Source organism: Pongo pygmaeus, chromosome 9 (genome assembly GCF_028885625.2).
Source record: "Pongo pygmaeus isolate AG05252 chromosome 9, NHGRI_mPonPyg2-v2.0_pri, whole genome shotgun sequence".
In the NCBI taxonomy this organism is placed as follows: Eukaryota; Metazoa; Chordata; class Mammalia; order Primates; family Hominidae; genus Pongo; species Pongo pygmaeus.
In genome coordinates this window covers 32,035,963-32,059,078 of record NC_072382.2, presented here as the reverse complement: position 1 = coordinate 32,059,078, position 23,116 = coordinate 32,035,963, and the positions used below count along the sequence as shown (strand labels likewise).

At 39.3% G+C, this 23,116-nt stretch overlaps 1 protein-coding gene across 10 annotated transcripts in view; it reads right to left on the bottom strand.

The window, feature by feature from the left end:
* Positions 1-1,627: 1,627 nt before the first annotated feature.
* Positions 1,628-23,116, bottom strand: part of SLC1A2 (solute carrier family 1 member 2) — a 172,658-nt gene continuing 151,169 nt past the window's right edge. For 8 of the 10 annotated variants that reach the window (XM_054439927.2, XM_054439928.2, XM_054439926.2 and 5 more), the window contains exons 10-11: positions 15,950-16,181; positions 1,628-11,364 (exon numbers count right to left, since the gene is read on the bottom strand). In XM_054439927.2, coding sequence (XP_054295902.1) covers positions 11,293-11,364; positions 15,950-16,181 — 304 coding nt within the window. In that variant the 3' untranslated portion in view covers positions 1,628-11,292. Of the gene's footprint in view, positions 11,365-12,068; positions 12,140-15,949; positions 16,182-23,116 lie in introns of all 10 variants that reach the window. The other 2 variants (XR_008492470.2, XM_063670982.1) reach the window with 2 other exon arrangements.

Below are 23,116 nucleotides of genomic sequence, written 5' to 3'. Positions count from 1 at the left end.
AATAAAAGTAAATCTGTAGTCATGATGACTTACCTGGGTAAGATAATTCAAATTTCACAGTCCAAAAGCTTAGAAGTGATCCACTTGAAATCCCTCATTTTATGTATGCCAAGATGACTTCCAAATTGCAAAGACATTTGGCCACATTCGTATGACCCTTCAGTGACTGAGTGGAGACCAGAATTCCCAGGTCATAACTCTCAGTCCACAATTACTCTTTCCCTACTTACCCCTGTAAATTCTTTTTTATTTTTCCTTTTCATGCAGTGGTAATTAAAAGCAACACTTAGCAGGCCCTCACAAAGGATGGATTAAACACCTCTGATCCAGAAGAGCAGGGAAATCACATTCCCTGAGCAAGCAAAGTCAAGTCTCTCTCTGGCTGTGTTGCCTTTGGCAGGAGTGGCTGATTTGGACCTAAGAGTATACATACTAAAGCATTAAGAAGTTTACCTTAACTCTGATTTGTGGCTATCTGCTATCTTAAAATGCCAGCTCAGAGATTTACTAATGAGCATATTTTCTGTAATTAAGATTTTAATAACATTTTGAATGTGGATGGGATGTAGACCTGGCTCCAAGGGAAGAATAAAACATGTCTTTTCAAATGAAGTGTCCATTTTCAATATTTTAATAAATTATTGAATAAATTTTTTTCACAGTGGTGAAAAAAATTGTGGTGTAGCACATCTATGTATACATTTACTTACTTAAAATCAAATATTTGCTTCATTTTCCCCTAAAATAAAATAAGAGAAAACAATTCAACTAATCCAGGCCATCTAACAGTGGGTGCCCTACAGTGTGACACAAGAGTCTGCCACTCTTTCTGTGGGTCTCTGTTCCTGGACATATACCTTTCAGTGCATCAGAATCTCACCATGCTGAGTGTGATCCTACTGTTGAAGAGCATGCATTTTATTTCTACAGCATCACCACTTAAGTCTTGCCCCTTACTTCCACGGTCATTATTTTTCCGATACTGGAAGAAAAACTTGCTATGTTGAACTTGTTGAGAAATGATATGTTTGTATAGTATCCTTTATGAATGATTTAAGGGATTTCCATGGCCTGATAGTCATTAGAGCTATTCACCAACTAGTTCCAGTTTTCTTCCTGTGAATCTGGTGAGGTTGCACTTCCTTTCATAGTTAGATGGAGCTATGTGAATTGATTTGGCCCTTGAAATATGAGCAGAAGTGAGGTACATACATTCGGGGGAAGCTGTAAGAGTCCACGTAAGATTTGCCATGTTCCTCTTCCTGCACTGGTAGCTGCAAAAGCATGGAGATGGAGCCTCTCTCATACATCCTGAGTGAGGACAGCACAGAGCAGAGTCTGCCAGCCAACTGGTAATGGACATGTCACATGAATAAGAAATACACTTTGGTTTTAAGGCCCTGAGATTTGAGGGCTACCCCATACCAGCTGATTCATTGACTATATACCATTTTGTTCAACTTACTAACTTTAGATTGCAAGATGTAATTCCAATAGATATTTAGGCTTCCTAGAAAATACTCATTTTAACATTGTAGCCATCAATTCATGTTTCTACAAAAAGAACACTACTATGTAACCAACAATTAGTCTAAAATGGGAATTAAAGAAGAGGCAACAACCAAAATAAATTGGAATCCACATTTATTGATGAGAGATATATACACAAAAGTTAAAACACTTAGTGAAATATTGGATTCACAGGTTATTTCCAGTATATAAAGAATATCCAGTTATTTTACACGTGAAATGTTACAGTAATCAGTCCACATTGTAAGAAAGCTTAGAAAGCTAAAGGCGAAAACAAAAGACCTCAACTACCCAAAATGTGCTTCATCAACAAGGCATTTTCTAGTACCATATATGAGAAACAATTCAAAAATTAGTTGAAGATTTTATCTTTTTGCATTCATTAGTCTTTAAACACTATGTGCTATAGATGCTCTGTGCTACGTGACTTCAGACCAATGGGGATTGTGAATGTGAGGAATACAATTATTTTTATCTTTTGTTCTGGACATACAAGAATTTTCAAAGAGAATCCTGCATAAAGCCCAGTTTTATTTCAGGAAGTATTCCATCCTAAATTTGAAAGGAGTTGAAGAAGCCACATTTTCAAGGAAAAATTAGCCTGTCCACCATATCTCCTCATATGAAGCAGCCACTGCAAATTAATGTGCTTCATGCCCCCTGATGATATTGTAGGCTTTACCCTTCTTGGGAAAAGAGTAAGGCATTCAGGGTTCCCTATAGCACATGGCTAGTTCTTCTCTGTCCTTGGGGAGGAGAAAGGGGTTACAGGAACTATAGACCTCCCAGCATTGTATTTAGTGATAATTATACAGAATGTGTGTTTTAGGAGGCAACTGTATATTTGCATTAGTTAATCCCATCTTCAATCATTCAAAACATGCACACAGAACATATTAGGTAGAGAAGGTCATAATCCCTCATATATATGGGACCTGTGTTCATCAGTTGCCCCTCTACAACCGCATAAGCTGTGTACTCACTATTCCTGTGCTTCTAGTGCTCTATGTTTTTTACAGAGAACTGTGAAGTTTATAGCCAGAACTGTGCTTTCGTAGGGTTTCACCTGCATGTCCATTTGCAGTTAGTTAGTCAGCAATGTTTTTTCCTGTACCCTGACTCAAAAATCCAAGGGAGACAAGGCTCCTCAGAACCTTTAAGTCATGAGCATCATGATGAGTATTTGGCAACCAGAAAGGCTGACCTTTCTCTAAAGACATGATGCTAATATGCACAGGGGCAGACTAACTTTTTATCTCTCTGAGCCCAATCCACCAAGCAAAGGAGGACTGTAGATGGATGTTCTCATTCTAAACCTACCTAAGTCTAGGTAATCAAAAGTTCCACAGTTGCATTCACCATGTATTAAACAGACATGAGATGACCTTTCACTAAGAACCAGGACACACACCCAGCCCATCCCTGCTCTGAATTGTGTATTTACAAAGGTGCTGGACACACACAGACTTTCAAACAATCATCAGTACAAAGGATTCACAGATAAATTCTTCACTCATATATATTCCCAAACCACATTGAGAAAGTGGAGAAATGATTCACGACTAGTTATCTAAGAAGGAAAAGAAACGTTTGCAAAACACCGGTCAACATGTCTACTGCATTTAGATGAATAGCCAAAAATAACATATACATTTAAATTACAATACATCTATACACCATTTCACTGAAATGACACCTAGATCCCTACATTATAGCTACACAAAGTGCATAGGCACTGTTCTTCATGCGTGAACCAAGTGTCAGTGTGTATACACAAGAGCTTCATGCTTTGACAGCTAGTTGTACTTGAAAATAGACACACTTATTGCCAGTTGAGGGTACATCTAATCTGTTTGTTTAATGAAGAGCAGGTTCAAACACATACCAATACACTTTCTATGGAAGTGACTACTTTTTAAACCACGGTAAAAATACTAGTCCTACCACCATCTCAGAAAGTATTGGTGGAAGGAAGACACCTCGTCTTTGCAGTGGCTATTGTTTTACCTTTCGGGGAAGTTATATAGTCCGTTATTTACCTGAGGACAGAAACTACCTGGGCTGCTTCTAAACAATTTCAGTATGATTCTAAGCCCCCACTTCCAGCCCCCAGTGATACAGTATTGCCTCATAGTTGGTTCTAAAAAATTTTTTAAACTTTCTTTAAAAATATGTGCTCAATTCACATAACAATGTGACATTTACCACTAATTTGCTTGGCAAGAATTAACTGCAACAAATCTGTCCTGATTTCATCTCTAGCACTCATCCTCAGTCTCTGCTACTCAAAGTTTTCCTAAGCCAATTTTCACTTAACCTTTAGGAAGGTATGAAACATTCTGATCTAGAAATAATCCTACTATTAATACCTTGTCTTTGATAGTCTTAGAGAAAAGCAAAATTAGAATGCTCAGCTGGAAAACAAGGCCTGGTGTCAAAAATTTTAAAAATCAGCACCATTCCTTGAGTTAAAAAGATGAATTATTTAGATGCATATCCTCACCAGCTAAGGGATTTAAGCAATTCCTTGTTCTTAATGGTTCATTTTGTTTATTGCATCACTAAAGACTGGGTTCTTAAATTTGTCAAATGTGACTATATAGTCAAGAAACAATTGGTAGCTCTAAATTGCTGAAGAAACTTCTTGTGCTCTAATTAGTTATAATTCTACATGTGAGGTTACATAGAAAATACTGTAAGAAAATATGTCTGCAAAATTACAGATACTAAATAGATTAATTCAGTCTACACTGAGTTCTTTATAATTTCTGAAGAATAGTTACAAACCTATAACATTATTAAAGGCTAAATTAATATTAAACATATAATATCCAGGTCTATAAATACATTTTCTAATGCTCTTTATAAATAATAGCAAACAAGCTAGGGGATTTGTTTAAAAAAATGTAAGACTGGGCTGGAGGAATTTGTGGATTTAGGGTGCAATACTGTTCAGAGGGCAAGCTATTGTCCCTGGTAATACAGACTCTTACCAGGAAGCCAAAATATATCTGCTGGCAACAAGATCAAGTTAGATTCACAGTTTGCCAGCTCTTTCCTCAAGCTGTAGAAAACAAATAGAAAAACAATATACAAAATCCTCAAAAAAGTAGTTTTTTTATATACAAATCTCTATAGTGACCAGATAATCTGATCTGTGTTGTGCAACATGGAGATGCAATGCTGAGGTTTTCCAGGAGAAAGAGAAAGGGAGGGAGTTAAGGTGATTTGAAGAAAAATCTAGATGCCAAAGGATGACTTTCTATAAGGGAAGTAACTCTTATGGAGTATTAAACCACCAGACAGCCAACTTTCTGATCATATATCTCAGGGAATTCGCTCCATGGGTCCATGGGGGAGAAACCTCAGAGATGTGCTGGACCAACTTCCTTGGCTAGTGTGTGTATTTGCCCCCTAGCAAAGGCAACAGGCTGTTTCCAGGCAGGCAAAATGGTTGCCATTAGAAGAAACAGTGCCCCAGAAGGAGTGAGGCTCCGACTGCAACATCTCCATCTCCAGTGAGGATGATGACAAGGCTAACAGTCAGTTGTCAGGTTTCAACACTCACCCAAGGATTGGGGGTGTCTCCAGAGAAACTGAGGACCTGTTGCTACCCATTCTCTAGGTCAACTGCTGACTCTACAAAGCAGTGAGGTCTGTTCCAATAGCAGGTTTTATTCTCAGCACAAAAGGGCCCTGTGTAAAAACCAGAAGGATTTTGTAAAATATCAAAATGAATATTTGGCCTGGAGGTTGGAAAGTGAAGCAAGGCTGGACATAGAAAAAAACTGATAAGTAGTTATTCAGGATATTATTTAGGATAAATGAAATAGGAACTTAGAGGCATGTCTCACTTTTCTACAGGTTCTTATCTGGGCCAGTGAAGAAATTGTGTTTATCTTGCTGCCCTTGCATCAGGTTTTTTGCACTAATGGAAAAAAGCCAGCCAAAAAACAAAACTCAGTCCTTTCAGTCCTAGCTTTACATCTTGCCCCTGCAAACCTGAAGAGCTGAAGTCTTCTCTGACAACAAAGGAGTTCACAACACAACAAATACCAACACTACTCTATTTAGCAGAAGTTTGGACAAAGAGCAGAGGTGTCCACCATGGGCCATTGCAGCAGTGCCAGAAAGTGCAAGAGGTTGTTTAAAGATCATGGCTGGTGACATGTACCTTGTAGACCATGCATTGTGTCCCATCCACCCTAGAAACTAATCAGGCCTTGAAGAGGGCAATGATAGTCAGAAAATTCCATTCTTGTAAGTTAGAGCATCTCTTCCTGCAATGTGATGCCCATGATAAAAACAAACCAAGAGGAAAATGTGAAAATGAATTTGCAGGCTTACTTGTGAATGGGTGTGCATGTCTACATACTGGCGGAAAAGAGAAGATATTTACAAACAGTTGCCGTGATTGTGCAAGTGTTGCACCAAATTTCATAAGAGTGATCAAGGTTATTCGCCAAAGGCTCTCAAATTCCCATACTGGGTGGGCAATTAGAATTGTTGGAGAAAATTGTGTGTTTTGGGTATTTAGAGAGGGCTCTGTTGCTACAGTAGGAATGATGCAATAGCTTGAGTGAGGCTGTAGGTTCATCCAGTCCTCTCATGTTGACTCTGGAAACATTTTTCCGTGAGCCAAATCACTACTTCTATTAGGAAGGTGAGTTTAAGTAAAGGGAACTTTTATTAAAAAACGTTTATTGGTGTCTCAAAACATCAAACTGTGAATGAACACGGCCAACTTCCAAGCTTGTTGTGAAACATCAAATGAATAGAGGCTTGAATTTAATTTCTCCCAAAGGAGATGAGAAAAATCTAAATCGATTATTCATTATTGTGGGCTACTTCAACTTAAAATGTAAATAGGTCACATTTTATAGTAGGAAGCCTCTTAAGAAGGAAACAAAGCAGAGATCGTAATACATTGGGCTCACAGGGCTGGAAGGGGATTTTAATCATTTAATCCAACCCCTTCACTTTTCATATGGGAGAAAATGAGGCTTGGACACAAAATGACTTAGGTAAGTCATACAGCTAAAAATGAGCAGAGTCTAAATCAAATGTTCCCTCTACCAAACCATGTTGTTTCTTATCATCTCTATGCCATTGCCTGAATTAGCTGTGTTATGCTACAAAGTTGGATACTATTTAATCAAGATTCTCTGTTATCTATTTTAAAACCAAGCTTCACACTAACTTGTGTGGTGGCTTACTAAACTGTCTGTTAGCAAAGCAGCAACAATAAGTGGAATGATAGGAAAGGAAGAGATGGAGTAGAAAATTTGGTTTTCTTTTAGGGAAAATCATAAGAAAATGCATCATGAGCAGCTGGAAACTCCGTCTATGCTAGGAGAACAATCTGCCTCTAGTGCCACCTGCTTGGATTGGCACTCAGTGATCCCTCTAGGCTTAACCAGAAATTACTACAGATACTGAGACCATTTATCTTCTTTGACAACTAGACTTACAAAACTCTCACTCCAGAATTCCTTCAGGCTGTTTGCTTTAACTTAGTCTTCTTCTGCCTCCAGACTCTAGCATTCTTATTCAAGGAGCAAGTATGATAATAACCGAAAATTTCATTTGGTCCTTTTTCTTGGTTTGGAATGAGTTCAGTTGGCGAATAAGTAAAACAAACCAGCGGCTCAGACAACTAGATAGCCGTAAGAGTTAGAGAGCAGCTAGGTGAGAAAAATCACTTCCACTGAGGTGTAACTGCTGTGCACTTTTAGTCATCAAACTAGATGAGAACTGATGAGACTTGTTTTTCGGGAGTCAGAACTATGGAGAATTCTCTCTGAGCACGGATATACCTACTTGGATTTATTGCTGCATTCCATGGGAAAATATTGCACAGGTGGCCGAAGCCTTGATTCTGACAAAAGTAAAAAACTATAACATAACTTTTGCTATTGAGAGCAAAGGGACGTGTAGAATTTGCAAAAACATGGGAGAATTGGGTTTCCTTTGGTGGACCTAGTAAATGAGTTTCCCAATCACTTTGCTCCAAAAGGGCTTCTTGACTAGATACATATGCAAATGACATATTTCTCCACGCACAAGTGGAAATGACCAGAGACCCTCTAAACAGGTCATTGGGATTCCCAGCATCACCTAGTAGGAATCTCCCCATGACTTGAATTTTCCCTAAGCCTTTCTCATATTCCATGAGTCTAAATCCAGGAGCTAGGCATTTTGGCACCCCTTCTTTCAGCTTTCATGAATATCCAAGCTGACTAGTGGTTTGAGAGGAGAAAGAAATATTTGTCTTTTACAGGGTATGGTACCTTCTGCAGACAGCAAAACCATAGGCTGTGTTTCTACACACTCAATAGGAAGTAAAAACTGAAACTGATAGCTGTGTGGTTCAGCTCTCATAATCTAGAGTCCTATGTTGAAGATCTGTGAGATCTAGATGATTGCCCTGATTTTCTGATGCTCTTTGTGTGGGAAGCATGCCCTCAAAGATCTAAGGTAAAGTATTACCTTGAAAGATAGGCTATTCTTCTCACTGATTGGATTTTATTCATTGAATTTGAGTAAGTAATTAAGTGATGATTCCACTTGGGTTTCTCAAAGGGCAAGAATGAGAAAGAGAAGAATTAAAGTCTACTTAGTTGGTTTTCTCCTGAAATGATTCTGATTCCTAAAAAACATGAATGAGTCTATAGTAAAATGGCATTGCCAAAGCCCTGATTTACAGACCTTACAGGATGCAGTGTATGTATGTTTCTGGCCTGCTGTAACTGTATATAAATATAACATTTATGCATTATCAAATAGTAACAGACTATTACAAGCATTCATATATATGTTGAACCAATTAGGATAAATCTATACATATAATTGACAGGTTAAATGTCTTCTATTTAGATAAAGGTTATTACAGGTATACCCTGGATCCATTTGTTCTGTTTATGGCACATATGCTGGGCAAAGAAAATCCCAAATGGGCATGGCATGGGAGAAATAAATGAGGCTTAAATAAAAACAGAGGACATAGACATATGTCAACATGTCAACTCTACATGCATTTTGGATTTTCAGGCTAGTCCTGAGTTCAAGAAATTATATATTTTTAATATGACTTATTGAATTCCCAGATAAGTGTGATTTTCTAAGTATATTCTCATGAGACTTCCTGCACACAGTAAGTCTCAAACCAGAAAAACTTGCTTTGTGAAGTTGTACACCTTGTTTCTTCCAAACACATTGTCTGCTGACATATTTACAGGCTAATAGGATAGCTAGGAAAAAGTTGAAGACAAAACACACCAGAAAGGTTTCAGGCAGAGTTTTGAGAAGACAATCCTGTGACCACTCCTTTGAGAAACATGCCCGTGTATACAGATCCCAAAGTTGGCCTTCCATAGCAAAAAACAACAAGCTCCTAGATGCTTTGCCTATAGCCTCCAACTTACCATAAAAAAGCTCTTGGGAACACCACTTAAAGAAAATCCTAAACAGTTTCACAGCTAAACCCAGGAACTGTCTCCTTAACCTATAACATTTGCTGTAAAGAATGCATTTTCTGGCCGGGCACAGTGGCTCACGCCTGTAATCCCAGCACTTTGGGAGGCCGTGGTGGGTGGATCATGAGGTCAGGAGATTGAGACCATCCTGGCTAACACAATGAAACCTGTCTCTACTAAAAATACAAAAAATTAGCCAGGCGTGGTGGCATGTGCCTGTAGTCCCAGCTACTTGGGAGGCTGAGACAGGAGAATCGCTTGAACTAGAGAGGCGGAGGTTGCAGTGCAGTGAGCTGAGATCGTGCCACTGTACTACAGCCTGGGCAACAGAGCAAGACTCCGCCTAAAAAAAAAAAAAAAGAATGCATTTTCTACTACTACACTTAATCATATCCCTTGACCACCCTGTTTACTGCCCATCTACTGGAAATAAAGACCAATGTCATTAGAAAAGCAAAAACGAAAAGTTGCCTAATACTGTTCAGTAGTGATCCTTATCCAAAAATAACTAGGGTTTAGGAGACAAAAACAACTGGAATCTCATGTCTCTTGTATGTTTCAAAGGTATCTGATTTAAAAGAGAGAAGTCACAAGGAGCAGATAAGAAAGGCTATTTGAGGTCCATAAGCACCCTCATCTCAGAGAATTTGGGTTCTATAAACCATGACTGTCTCAGCATCCCTCTGCTGGTTTCATATAATACAGCCTACTCTCACCTATAAACAAGGTTCTACATACTTCTTAGAGTCAAATGTGCTTTATTTCTCAATGATTCAAGTCCCAAGCTTACTCCCAAACCCAGCAACCTTAGGAAAATACTGTGCATTATTCAATAAAAAAGGATAGTAGAGACATTAAAAAATTTAGCTTGCATTACCAATCATTAAGGATTTGTTGGCTGCCTATTGCATGCAAGGCACTCTGTTACACCAATTATATTATTTATTCCTTAAAACTTCACAGCCTTAAACAAGATTCCATCTGTGAAGTTGTACAGAGCCATCCTTTGTTGCCATGTCATGGTTCAAGGCTGCCTGGACTCTGCCATAGGAATGTCACTTTTATAGGGTTTTGCACAGATGTTTGTTTTCTGTTCCTTTCTACTGAGAACATTGAGGAGGAAGATTGGCTCTGCTTCCAACTGTGTCCTATAACTGGTTTTATGTGCTTTGATAGAAGATAACAAAATGCTTTCAACATATTGGATAAATACCAGTATTTTTGTTTCATCAAGAGATGACATTAAAAGAGGCACAGCCAACACAAGTGTCTTCCATGTGTGAGGACAGTAAAATGACCAGGTTTTCTAGGACGATGAGATGATGACTGAAATAATTGACAGATTAAAAATATCTTTTTCTTTAGGAGCCGAAAAACAATCTTTTGGGTTAAACAAAGCAAAACACATACCAAATAATCTCACTTGATTTTACTACACCAGGTGAAGGCAAACCAAACATAAATAAATTTGAATATTTAACTCTGGTTAAACTTTATGTTGACTGTGCTCTCTTACTTTTGTCAATATGTACAGTGGTTATATATAAAATATTTCCTAATCAATTGCCAAATTTAGAAAGAATAATGAAACATACTTTGAAATTTCAACCATTGTTCTCACAGATTACACAGGGTAAGGCAGAGACATAACAGGTTCTTTAATCAACTGCCTTTAAGAGCATGGCTCCCTTTAAAACTCTCTTTGAAACATTTTGCTTAAAGAGCATATGGAAGATAAATTGTCAGAATTCCCTAAGACAGGTATTTGCTTTTAATCAACCCATGTGCAAACTTTACTAGACATTTTAAGGGGAGTTACTTCTAGAGGCTTTTAATAGAATCTCTCGTGCATAACAAGGCGAGACATGGAGGACACTTTAAGGAATAACACACTGTGTGTTTACTCATTTTCCCAAGTCCCTGCAGTGTACCACACTGCTTTACTCATGTCCCCTGGGAAAAGAGCATCCACATTTCTGCATCTTGGGAGAAAAGGGAAGCTGGCAAGAACGTGTCTTCTGTTCAAACTGATTCCTCCAGCAGCATCCATTCAAATAATAATACAAGTGAGAAAATTAGACGGTTATAAAGCATTATTTGGCAAAGACACAGCACCGTGCCTGTCATCACTGACTCACAAGAGCTCCTCTAAGCCTCTGCTAACAGATTAAGTAAACAGAGAAATATATGCATTTTTTTTTCCTTTTTAAAGAAAGCTTGTTTATATCATCATTTACCATAGGATACGCTGGGGAGTTTATTCAAGAATTTGCTGAGACTCATATCCTTATTTCTCACGTTTCCAAGGTTCTTCCTCAACACTGCAGTCAGCTGACTTTCCATTGGCTGCCAGAGTTACCTGAAAATAATTATCATCAACATCCAGCTTACAGGCCACGAACCAGAAAAAAGCCCTGTGGGTTATGTGGAGAAGCACCAAATCCAAGATTATACTACATGACTGAAATATTAGTTTTAAATGGAGTTCTTTCCAAATTGAATTTGAACCTGTCTTGGGTTTCAACAGTGATCTGAGAATTTTAAAAATCCATATTTGCCCTGGGAGTATCAAGGTATTAAAGCTGCTTTGTAATTTGGGGAATAACTTCTACTATGTTTTTAGTGTTGTGGGGTGTCTAACTACCCAGAGATCCATTACACAATAACACAGTCCTTAAAATATAGTGCCCACGTGCTACTCCATACAACCACAGAGGAAGAAATCCAGAACTAGGTATCTAGTTCTACTCATGCATGTGAAAAGTTCAGTTGCAATGACACCAGGTAGATGGCATACATGTCTAATTTTTAAATCAGAAATCATGACATTTCAGCTGTGCCAAATAAGCTATCCCAGCTTTAAAGATTAAAAAGAAAAGTGGGGAGAATTAAAAGTCTGAGATTGGTGACAACGTTTACCTAAATTACTTCAATGCAGACATTTAATAATCAGATATAATTACCAGACCATCTATATTATGCTTCCCTGGCTCAAAGTGAACTGAACCTTTTTGCAGAATAGGAGGTTTTCCCCTCCACTTCTAAGTAGTTTTCCTAGCTTACCTTCTGTCTGTCTGTCCTCAACGTCATGTGCAAACTTAAACCCACGACTGATATTCCACATAATGGAGAGACTGGATTTATGAAAGCATTAGAATATGGAGACATGACAAACGCAGCAATGTTTGAAAGAAATCTGACTTTCTTTTTACCCAAGTGGAAGTGAAATGCATGCATCATGACCACATACAACATGCTAGGAACAGAAAACCAAGTGCCCTTCAACGAATCAAGCAAAGGAAAATAAAAACCATTCATCCAATCCCCATTAGCCCCCCAATTTTCTTTTCAGAAAAACAGACCATGCAATTAGCAATGACCACTCCACACGCAGTTATTCTGATTAAACTTGAAAACTATTGTGTAACTTCAAACTACTATTACCAGGCAAGAGTTTGAATACACAGACCAACGAGACATAACAATGCTTGAAATGGTTAAAGTTTTGACCAGAGCTGCAGCAAATTTGTTTCCCTTTCAGTGAACTGTCAAGAGAGACTGCCAGGGACAGACTGTCTGCTTGGAGAAAGTTGCCTGTTCACTATAACTTGAATGTGCCTATTTGGCTCTCAGTGATGAACCGCATCAATAGTGGTACAAAATTATCAATCACAGTGTGGTGCCTTTGGAAGACCAGACAGCACTTGGGGGGAAGCGTTTCTGTTTTGTTTTTTTGTTTGTAAATACTGGGGCCTATGTTTCAAAAGCATCTGGGACAGCAGATTTTTTTGGCATTTCCTTTCTTGGCTGGGCTAAAGAAAGCTAGGACTCCATTCCCCAACTTGTCCCACTTCTCTCTGCTCCAACCACTTGGGTAACACAAAAGAAAAAGAGGATGGCATTGGCAGCAAGCGCTGACATCTCCCATCTCAGTTTTTAAAAAGTGGGAAATAGCGAGACAGAATTAACCATAAGGAAGTTCAAAGGAATAAATAAATGTGACCCAGATATCCTCAGAAAGGGTGTAAATTTATCTCCACGGCTCTGGCTGCCTCCTTCCCACATCAGCGTCAACACAGTTAACTGATTTAGAGTGAGAAGAATCAATTTGCTTTACCTAGCAAAGGCTGAGGATCAAATAGCCTTCACTAAGCTGAACCCAACCATTTCATTAAAAATGTAAACAGCTGAAATAGTTGATAAACCAATAGAGCTATTTTCATCATCTTCAAGACCTGCTCAGCTTGACCACTGGTTACCTAAAGGCTAATTAACCAATGAGTTTGCAGGTGGTTGGCTGGCTGACCATTTACATAGAGACTGAGCCACTATTTCTATGGAACTGTCCAGCAAAAAGGTTACCTAAAATATAGCAAGGACTAAAGATGCTAAAAGGATGCATTCAACAAATATTTATTGAGTCCCCTACAACATACCAGACACTATTTTAGGGCTGAGTCACAGTAGTATAACTGGGGACAAAGCCTTACTCCTAATGAGCTTACTTTCTACTGATATGGATAATTCACATTTCCTTATAGGGCTTGAAATAGTTTGCTTTAAAAAATGAAGCAAACTGGCCGGGCGCGGTGGCTCACGCCTGTAATCCCAGCACCTTGGGAGGCCGAGGCAGGTGGATCACCTGAGGTAAGGAGTTACTGACCAGCCTGACCAACATGGAGAAACCCCGTCTCTACTAAAAATACAAAAAAATTAACTGGGCATGGTGGCACAGCTATTCGAGAGGCTGAGGCAGGAGAATTGCTTGAACCTGGGAGGCGGAGGTTGCGGAGGTTGCGGTGAGCCGAGAGCGCACCATTGCACTCCAGCCTGGACAACAAGAGTGAAACTCCATCTCAAAAAAAAAACAACAAAAAAAAAGAAGCAAATTTATCCTCGTGTGCTTGATGTCCTTCAAAAACAAATCCAGGAAGTCTGAAATCTAAAGACATCTCCACGCCCACACACCTTCTTTTTGAAAAAGTGTCCTACAAAATATTAAGAAGCCTCTTGAGAAATTCCAAAAGGGCCATACACAGTTAACCACTAGGATTCTTCTCAAATATAATTATGAAATTTTTTAAAAATTGTGATTTTTTTGTTTTACATAATTTTTCCTCATATGGCAATAATTTGAGTTCAAGTCTTATCACCATTACAACATTGTACATTCTTTTTGCTGTCCTCCAGTGCCTAATTTATGGCTTGATAGATAATAGGCATTCAATAAATACTTGATGAATAATCAAAATATAGGATCTCACAGGAATGAGACAGGCACACTCAACTGAATCTTACAAGGCACACAATAAGTACTTAAATATAATAGAACATAAAGCCATTCACAAGATTATTGCCCCTTGTTGATTCAAACTAACATTTTGATGGGGAATAATCCAGCACATTCACTCAGATGTGGGAAACACCAGCTTTCCATGAGAATGCATCATGTCCTCTAGGTACATCTGAATTTCTAATAATTTGAATCATTTTCACTGAGTCAATTAATAAACTTGTGCAATTGCCTCTTGATGGGTGGTTTCCCTCCCTAATTTGTTTCAGAGTCCTTGTTCACCTATGTATGTATCTTACATAGAGAGGACAAGAAAAAGCCTGTGCTAGTCCACTAGAATTCTGGACCTATGTTGCAATCCAGTAAAGAGAATTGTTTCTGTGACACCCTTAGTTGCCCAGCAAGAGCCACAGTATGTATTTGTAATGACCCAGAAGTAATATAGGAAGAAAGTAGTGATTAAATGTGACCTTGTCAACAGAAGTCAAAAAGCTACCAGAGATCTCTGGCTGGGTTCAGCTTGTCCTTAGCTGCTGTGTGGAATCATTTTAGAAACCAACCCCCGGAGTTGATTCTGCTCACCTGCCAGGGTTTCCCAAGTTTGCTTTACTCTGGTCATGACACTCTGACTTTGACAATGTCAAATTAGTTACAATGAAGGCTAGACAGAGCCCATCAAGCTTGAAGAATTAGCACCCAACAGCTTGGAGGAGAGCCCAGAACATCCATGTTGCAGAAAGATGGCGCGGTCAGGCAGTGTCTGAGATATAGTGTTTTTAAAAAGACATTTCTGGATAATTGTCCTGAAGGATAGCTGTTCTTTACTTGAAATTGTTTACCCACTTTTGGAGCAAGGTAATCTCAGGTCAAAATTCACCTTTCCCACAAAAATAATTAAGAAAAAGATAGTTGTGTAAAGTTATGTGGGCACATTTTTGACCAATATGTGATATATAGCAAGGAGGAATACTTGTGCTAGGTACATCAGATGATGCTAGGGATTTCTCCTGATGTTTAATTTGAGGAATAAAATATTTGAAAGTCAGAAAAGCTCTAGTAACCACAAATTCTTTTTTTTTTTTTTTTTTTTTTTTTGAGACGGAGTCTTGTTCTGTCGCCCAGGCTGGAGTGCAGTGGCACAATCTCGGCTCAATGCAAGCTCTGCCACCTGGGTTCACGCCATTCTCCTACCTCAGCCTCCTGAGTAGCAGGAGGGCGCCCGCCACCACACCTGGCTAATTTTTTGTATTTTTAGTAGAGACGGGGTTTCACTTTGTTAGCCAGGATGGTCTTGATCTCCTGACCTCGTGATCTGTTTGCCTCGGCCTAGTAACCACAAATTCTTGGGCAAAATATTCAAGACAACTGGTCAAATTAGTTAAATGGGGTAGATAGGGGAATCCGAATGGTTGTTTCACATCGCATGGACGAAATAAGCAACTGATTGACTCTCCATCAGACTTGTTGATTTCCTGCCATGTTAGACACAGAATTAGATGATCTGGGACTCACAGAAGCTTGGGTTACATGATTCTTTAGGAAAAGAAATGTGACAATAATACATGCAGGGCTTTATGGTTTTTTTTTTTTTAAAGAAATCAAGCATGCACTACTATATACAAGTCTCGATATCCATGAATGGGAAATGTACCTTGCATTCATCTACTATGACAGAGTTGTGTGCAGCATAGACACATTGATTAGAGTTGCTTTCCCTATGGTTCTTCATGTCATCATAAATGGACTGAGTCTTGGTCATTTCAATATCTTCATGCACTCGATGCTGGGAGTCAATGGTATCCAGCTCAGACTTGGAGAGGTGATAGACTATCCCAGCCCCAAAAGAGTCACCCACAACATTGACTGAAGTTCTCATCCTGTCCCTGGGGACAAAGAACAGAAAAGGTTCAGTGAGGAAGCAGTATTATGTGGTAGTTGAGAGGTCAAGGTCTGGAGTCAGAGAGACATAGGGTTGAGTACTGGCTCTAATTTTCCCTCTGCCTGATTTGGGGCAAGTTACTTAACCTCCATGAGCCTTGACTTCCTTGTCAGTTGGAGATGATGCTTATACTTCTCTCATAGGCTGTGTGAAAATTCAGTGAGATAATGTATGTAAGGTGCTTAGTAAACTGTCTGGCAAATGGTAAACACCAATAACCAGTAGCAAAGGAAAAGGAGGAGGAGGAAAGAAAAGATTAAAGAAAAATAGTGTGTCCAAATCAGAACTAGTACACAGCCTCCAGACACACCTAGCTGAGTCCAGCAACCCCTCCTGATTTAAACTGTTCTGTTTTTGAAGACTCTACACTATCTCTGCTTATCTTACTTATTTGTTTTACTGAAAAACTTACCATCTGTGAACTTTCTCATAGTAGAAAAGTCATTCTTTTTGTAAGAATGGGAACTAACCCTTCCTTTCTCCCTGCACCCGCTTCCCTCACACACAGACACAGCTGTTAGATAAGAAATCCAGCCATAATTTTCGCATTGACCAATATGTGTTATGACTACTTGTCCTGGAAAAAACAAAATACTTTATCTTGCTCTATTAACCTAAAAAAATAAATCTTCCAGAATGTTTCTGGAATCAGGAAATGTTAAGAAAATCCTTCTCCCCGTCTTGAGTTGCAAGTTTTGACTTGAAAAAAGAATGGTTGATAACTGTCTTAGAAATTCAGTGCCAGGAAAGCTAATTAAATTCTTAAGAGTAAGTTTTCTCCTCTCATCCATAAGTTCAAGCCAAATCAGTGTGAAGAATACTTTTGGCCATGTTTACCAGATATTCAAAGTCTTAAAAGGAAGGATGCTGGAAAACCACAAAAAAAAAGTTAAAAAAATTAAAATGAAGGAGTTTACATAAAGATGCCGCTGAGACAGTCTTAGTCCAGGACATTCTAGCTTTCAATTCAATAATATTAGTTCCAGGCAAAGTGGAAACTTTAATTTGTTCTTGGAACAAAGACTCTAAATGAATTCTAGTTGCTATTATCAAATCTATTTCTTATTAGAGAATAATAAGGAAGCTGCACTAGGAAAAGTCGGGCCTGGCTCCTTTGCAAGGCCAGTTGTTTGCAAGGTATAAGCTGGTGGTCTTTCTCATTTCAACTAAGAAGAAAATGTGGAAAAAAATATGATCAGAGCTGGAGTTTAACTCTTGTGGGTATCTCTCCATCTGAGAATGCTCTTGCGTCTCTTCTGCTTTGGAGAATCTGCCTCAGTGTGATCGGGTCTACATCTGAATGAAGACTGGGTCTTGAGATCATCCACAAAATTGGGCACTTGGAATAATTGCTAAGAAGCCCCAGTACATGGGTTTAGGAAGGAATACATGATAGTAGTTAAGAAAAAGCATGAACTTTAGAGGCAGCCTGATTTGGATTCAAATGCCAATTTGTCCCTTGGCTGTTTGACAACCCTGATCATACTTGACATTTGAGAGCCTTAGTCGCCTCATTTATAAAATGAAAATAATAAAAATCTCCAATACATAAGGTTGTTGTGAAGATTAAATAAGATAACAAAGTGCTTACGTGCTTCTGGACATTTAATAAGAACTCAAAAAAAATTTATTCTATGATGTATAATTTTAATATTATTATAAATTGTATCAAGTCAATTCAAATATATTTGTGGCAACTTCTAGGTAGCTCATCCAAATATGGCTAGTTAAGCTACTATCTCCCCCTGAAAACATTAACCCTATTTAATAGCACAACATTCCTATGGCAACACTCCCAACTAACTAGCTGACCTATTTGTCCGTTATACAGTTGTGGTCTACTTTGGAGCTACTCCACCATACTTTCAATCCCTCCTGGAATGTATCCTGGGTCACATATCTGTGAAAGGAAAGTAAAAACTCCAGCCCCCAATTTACTATGTCAAATGGAAAAAAAAAAAAAAAAAAAGCTGAAAGTTGAATCATGCAAGAAACTGCCTTTCCTTCTGTCCCTAAGCAGATAGCTAATAGTTAAATATCTCCATAGGTAGCTGCTCTATGTTTACCTTATCTTATGTAAAGTGCCAATTTAATGAGCACAAGATAAATACATAATTGTCTATTGCCCTACCAGCTTCTTTTCCTTGGCAACATGTGGATTCAGTAAAGTGACCAGACTCTCCCTCTTTTCCCTCCAGTCTGCGTTTCCCCTTTAAATATGGAAGCCCTCAAAATCATCTTTGGAGAAAAGTACAGGTTACAAACTGTTTCTGTGATTCCGTGTTTTTTTCTTCTGGGCATGTCTTTAACCTTGGAAAAATAAACTTCTAAATTGATTGAGACCTGACTTAGATACTTTTTAGTTTACATATACAATACCTTTGACCAATTGCAAAATTCCAAAGAATGCTGAGGTCTTTCAGAGCAATACTCTGAGTACCCATTGATCTCATAGCCCAGAATAATTTGCATTATTGGCAAAGGAAGAAACCAAAGGTAATGGTGGTGGTGGTAGTGATAATGATGATGACAGTTAAATTTATATCACACTTACTGTGTATAAGAATATAGTTTATAGGCTGGGCATGGCGGCTCATGCCTGTAATCACAGTACTTTGGGAGGCTGAGGCGGGCGGATCACTTGAGGTCAGGCATTTGAGACCAGCCTGGTTAACAATACAGTACTAAAAATACAAAATCAGCCTGGCATGGTGGTGTGCACCTATAATCCCAGATACTCAGGAGGCTGGGACGGGAGAATCGCTTGAACTGGGGAGGCAGAGGTTGCAGTGAGCTGAGATGGTGCCACTACACTCCAGTCTGGGCAAGAGCGAGACTCTGCCCCCCAAAAAAAACGAAAAGAAAAGAAAAAAAAGAATATATTTTATAGATACTACCTTATTAACCCTCACTGTAACCTTGAAGAGGTAATATTATTCATATTTACTAGACGACAGAACTAAGGCCTGGAGAGATTAGTGGCTTCCCAAAGTCTCACATCCTAGTAAAGTCATACAGCAAATGTGAACACAGGTGGTACCATTCCAGAATCCACCATCTGCCACATGTTGAGAAGCACCCTGGAACCACACAACCCTGATTTTGAATCCAGCTCAGCCACCTACTAACTGTGTGATCTGGATGACTTACTGCTGTGATCTGAACGTTTGCATCCCCCCAAAATTCATATGATGAAACCTAATCATCTCCAAGGTGATGGTATTTGGAGATGGGACCATTGGGAGGTGATTAGGTCACATGGGTGGAGCCTTCATGAATGGGATCAGTGACCTCAGAAAAGAGGCCCAACAGAGACTCCTTGGCCCTTCTACCATGTGAGGCAGAGTGAAAAGATAGCTGTCTATGAGGAAGCAGGCCCTCACCAGACACAGAATCTGCCAGTGCCTTGATCTTGGACTTCCAAGCCTCCACAGAACTGTAAGAAATAAATTTTTGTTGTTTATACGCCACCTACCTGGTCTATAGTATTTTGTTATAGCAGTCTGAATGGACTAAGACACTTGCTCAACCATAATTTTTCCCATGTAGCCAAAATAACTATTAATACTTTGTAGAATTTGGGGAAGACAAATTCAGTTCCTAGCCCATAGTTGACAGTCATTATGTGCTGGGTCCTACCGTTTTTGGGGATAACTCCACTCACCATGTTATGAACAAAAGCACAAAATATTATGCTAAAGGGTTAATGACTTTTCCAGTTTAACAAATCCATTTCCACTCAAGTGGTTGATATAAGTTTACAAACGACTGCTTCTTCAACACTTGACACCAAATCCTTGCTCTCCAGAAGCAGCCACTGAAGCAGCCAAGTTTTTGGAATAGGATTTCTCAGTAAGTTTTCCCCACATTTTTTCTTTTTACCACCACATCTCTTCCATGCCATCAAATCTCCTTGAATTTGAAAAAGAACTCTGGCCAATGAAATAGCCATTAGGACAGGAATGGATGGAAGACAGAGTTGTATAGAATAAAAGCAGACTGGCCGGACACAGTGGCTCATGCCTGCAATCCCAGCACTTTGGGAGGCTGAGGTGGGTGGATTACTTGAGGTCAGGAATGCGAGACCACCCTGGTCTCTACTAAACCCAGTCTCTACTAAAAATACAAAAATTAGCCAGGCGTGGTGGTACATGCCTGTAATCCCAGCTACTCGGGAGGCTGAGATAGGAGAATCGTTTGAGCCCGGTAGGCGGAGGCTGCAGTGAGTCAAGATTGTGCCACTGCACTCCAGACTGGGCCATAGAGCAAGACTCTGTCTCAAAAATGAATGAAAGAATATTTTAAAATGAATTTTTAAAAAACAATAAAAGCAGATTGATGCTTTTATTCTTTTGATGCAAAATCAAGATGCAAAGGGCCCTGGACCTTGGGTGAGAACACTAACCCAGGGCTTCTGATTCCCACTTGAGCAAATCACTTTTCACCTGAGCAAGGGAATGAGGCTAATCCCAATCTCACAGGAGGTTGTACTAAGTGGAATAAGAGAAATACTAGACATGCTTTAAGTACTCATTGTAGGTTACAGGCATACATGAGCAAGAAAATGTTCCTTTTCTTACACCTGTTAATAGCTGGAAAGAAGTAGAAAGAAGAAAACATCAACTCTAATACTTTGAATTCTTTGTTAGTGAATTTATTTATTCAACAGATGTTTAATAAGCATCTTAGAGTGTGTAAGGGCACTATGCCAATTGCTCAGGCAGCAAAAATCCTTCTTAAACTCCCTTTTCCCCAAGAACCCATGTACTGTTTATTTGTCTACCTCCTCCACTAGAGTGAGATAAATGTTCAAAAAGAAATGAGTACAGAGTGCTACAGGGTCATGTAGGTAGAACACTATCACACTTGGGTCATAAGAAAAGCTTTAAGTAGAAGTGTCTTGAGTTGGGCCCTAAGGATAAGTCCAAGAAAATGAGATAGAGAGAGGAAAGAAATAATATGCATGAAATCTAAGAGGTAGGAACACTTAGATGAATTCAGGATGGCTAACAAGTATAGTGAGAGACACAGAAAGTAAGAATTAACCAAATCATGTATGGCCTTATCAGCCAAGTTCAGGAGTTAGTCTTTATCTATCACAAGTGTAATGAAGAACCATTGAAATAAAAGATCATGTTTGTTCCATTGTGAAGAACGAACTAAAAAATCATAAGCCTGAAACAGTGAAATCCAGTTAGTGACGATATGATGGGTTTGGAGAAAGATGGATTTGAGCAAGACTCAGGAGACAGAATTATAGGACTTGAAGACTGATTGGTTATAGGGAATAAAAAAGAGTCAAAGATTCCTCTCAGGTTTCTGGTTTGGGCAACCAGTAGACAATGTAACCATATGTAGGGAGCATGGTCAGTTGGAGTGGGAAAGATTCTGGCTTTGGTTTGGACACATTGAGGGTGAAGTATGTGACTCAGTTATGAGCAGATGCCCCACAGATGGCTGGTAATATGGACTGATGGTCAGGAGACACATCTGTGATGCAGATGATAATAGGACTCATCCCATAGAGAAGGCTGAGGATGCCACAGAGGTGCTTAATTAACCCTTGGAGAGAATGCAGAGTGTAAAAAGCAGACAGTCTAGGCTGGAACACTAAGGTCAACCAACATTTAATGAATGGGCAAGATAAGAGCCTGCAAAAGTGAAAGGAAACTAGAAGAGTTTGGCATTTTGTAAGTAAATGGAAGTATGCTTCAAAATAAGGGTGTGGCAAACAACCCTAATTATTATCTAGGGATCAGGTGAGATGAGGGTAAGAAGTTTCTTTGGGAGGCTGAGGTGGGTGGATCATGAGGTCAGGTGTTTGAGATCAGCCTGGCCAGCATGGTGAAACCCCGTTTCCAGTAAAAATGCAAAAACATTAGCCGGGTGTGGTGTCATGCACCTGTAATCTCAGCTGCTCTGGAGGCTGAGGTGGGAAAATCGCTTGGGCCTGAGAGACGAAGGTTGCAGTGAGCCACGATAGCGCCACTGCACTCCAGCCTGGGCAACACAGCGAGACTCCATCTTAAAAAAAAAAAAAAAAAAAAAAAAAGAAGATTCTTTTGGTTTTAACAACAAAGAGGTCACTATTGGCCTGGCAAGGGCAGTTTCAATACAGAGGTAGTGATAGAAGCCAGCTCACTATAGGTAAAAAATGGAATGTGAGGTGAAGAAATGGAGACATTATGTATAATCAGTTTATTCAAGATGATTGATTGAGAAAGGAAGGAGAGGAAATGGCAGATGGAAATGGAAAGGAGATCAAATTTTTGTTTTGTTTTAAGAGGTAGAATATTTGAACATGTTTAAATCAAAATGAGAAGAGGTTGGTGGGGAAGAAGTAACTGAAGATACAGAGAAGAGGGAATAATTGATGAAGTTAGGTTCCTAGAGAGATCAGAGAGGATGGAAGTCCACAGTGGAGATAAAGGCCATTTCCTTTGGTGGAGGGACTGTATTCCATCGATACAGAAGGGAAGGAGTAAAAGGTAAGGTTATGAAGATAGGTTTCTAAGTGAGAAGGCAGGACGTTAAAGGGGATCTGTTAAACAGAAAGCTGTCAATTTGGATTAAACTAGAATACAGAGCCCTCTCATGCCAGGTTTCTCTGCCACAAGGCATTCTGGGAAGATACCCAGGATGCCCAGCCAGGAGGTAGGTCATGGCTGCTCTGCATGGGTCTTCCTTTCTGAAAATGCTGCAAGGCAGAACACCCTTGAGGCTGCCAGGGGAATGTCTGACCAATTCTGGGGAAGTTTAACTCGGGCCCAAAGCAGGACATGGGAGTTTGTGGTTCATGTGTGGAAAGTTTCTCCACAGGCAGAGTTTCATTTTCTCTCACAATCATCCCTCACCACTCAGGAAACCCTGTCTTTCGTG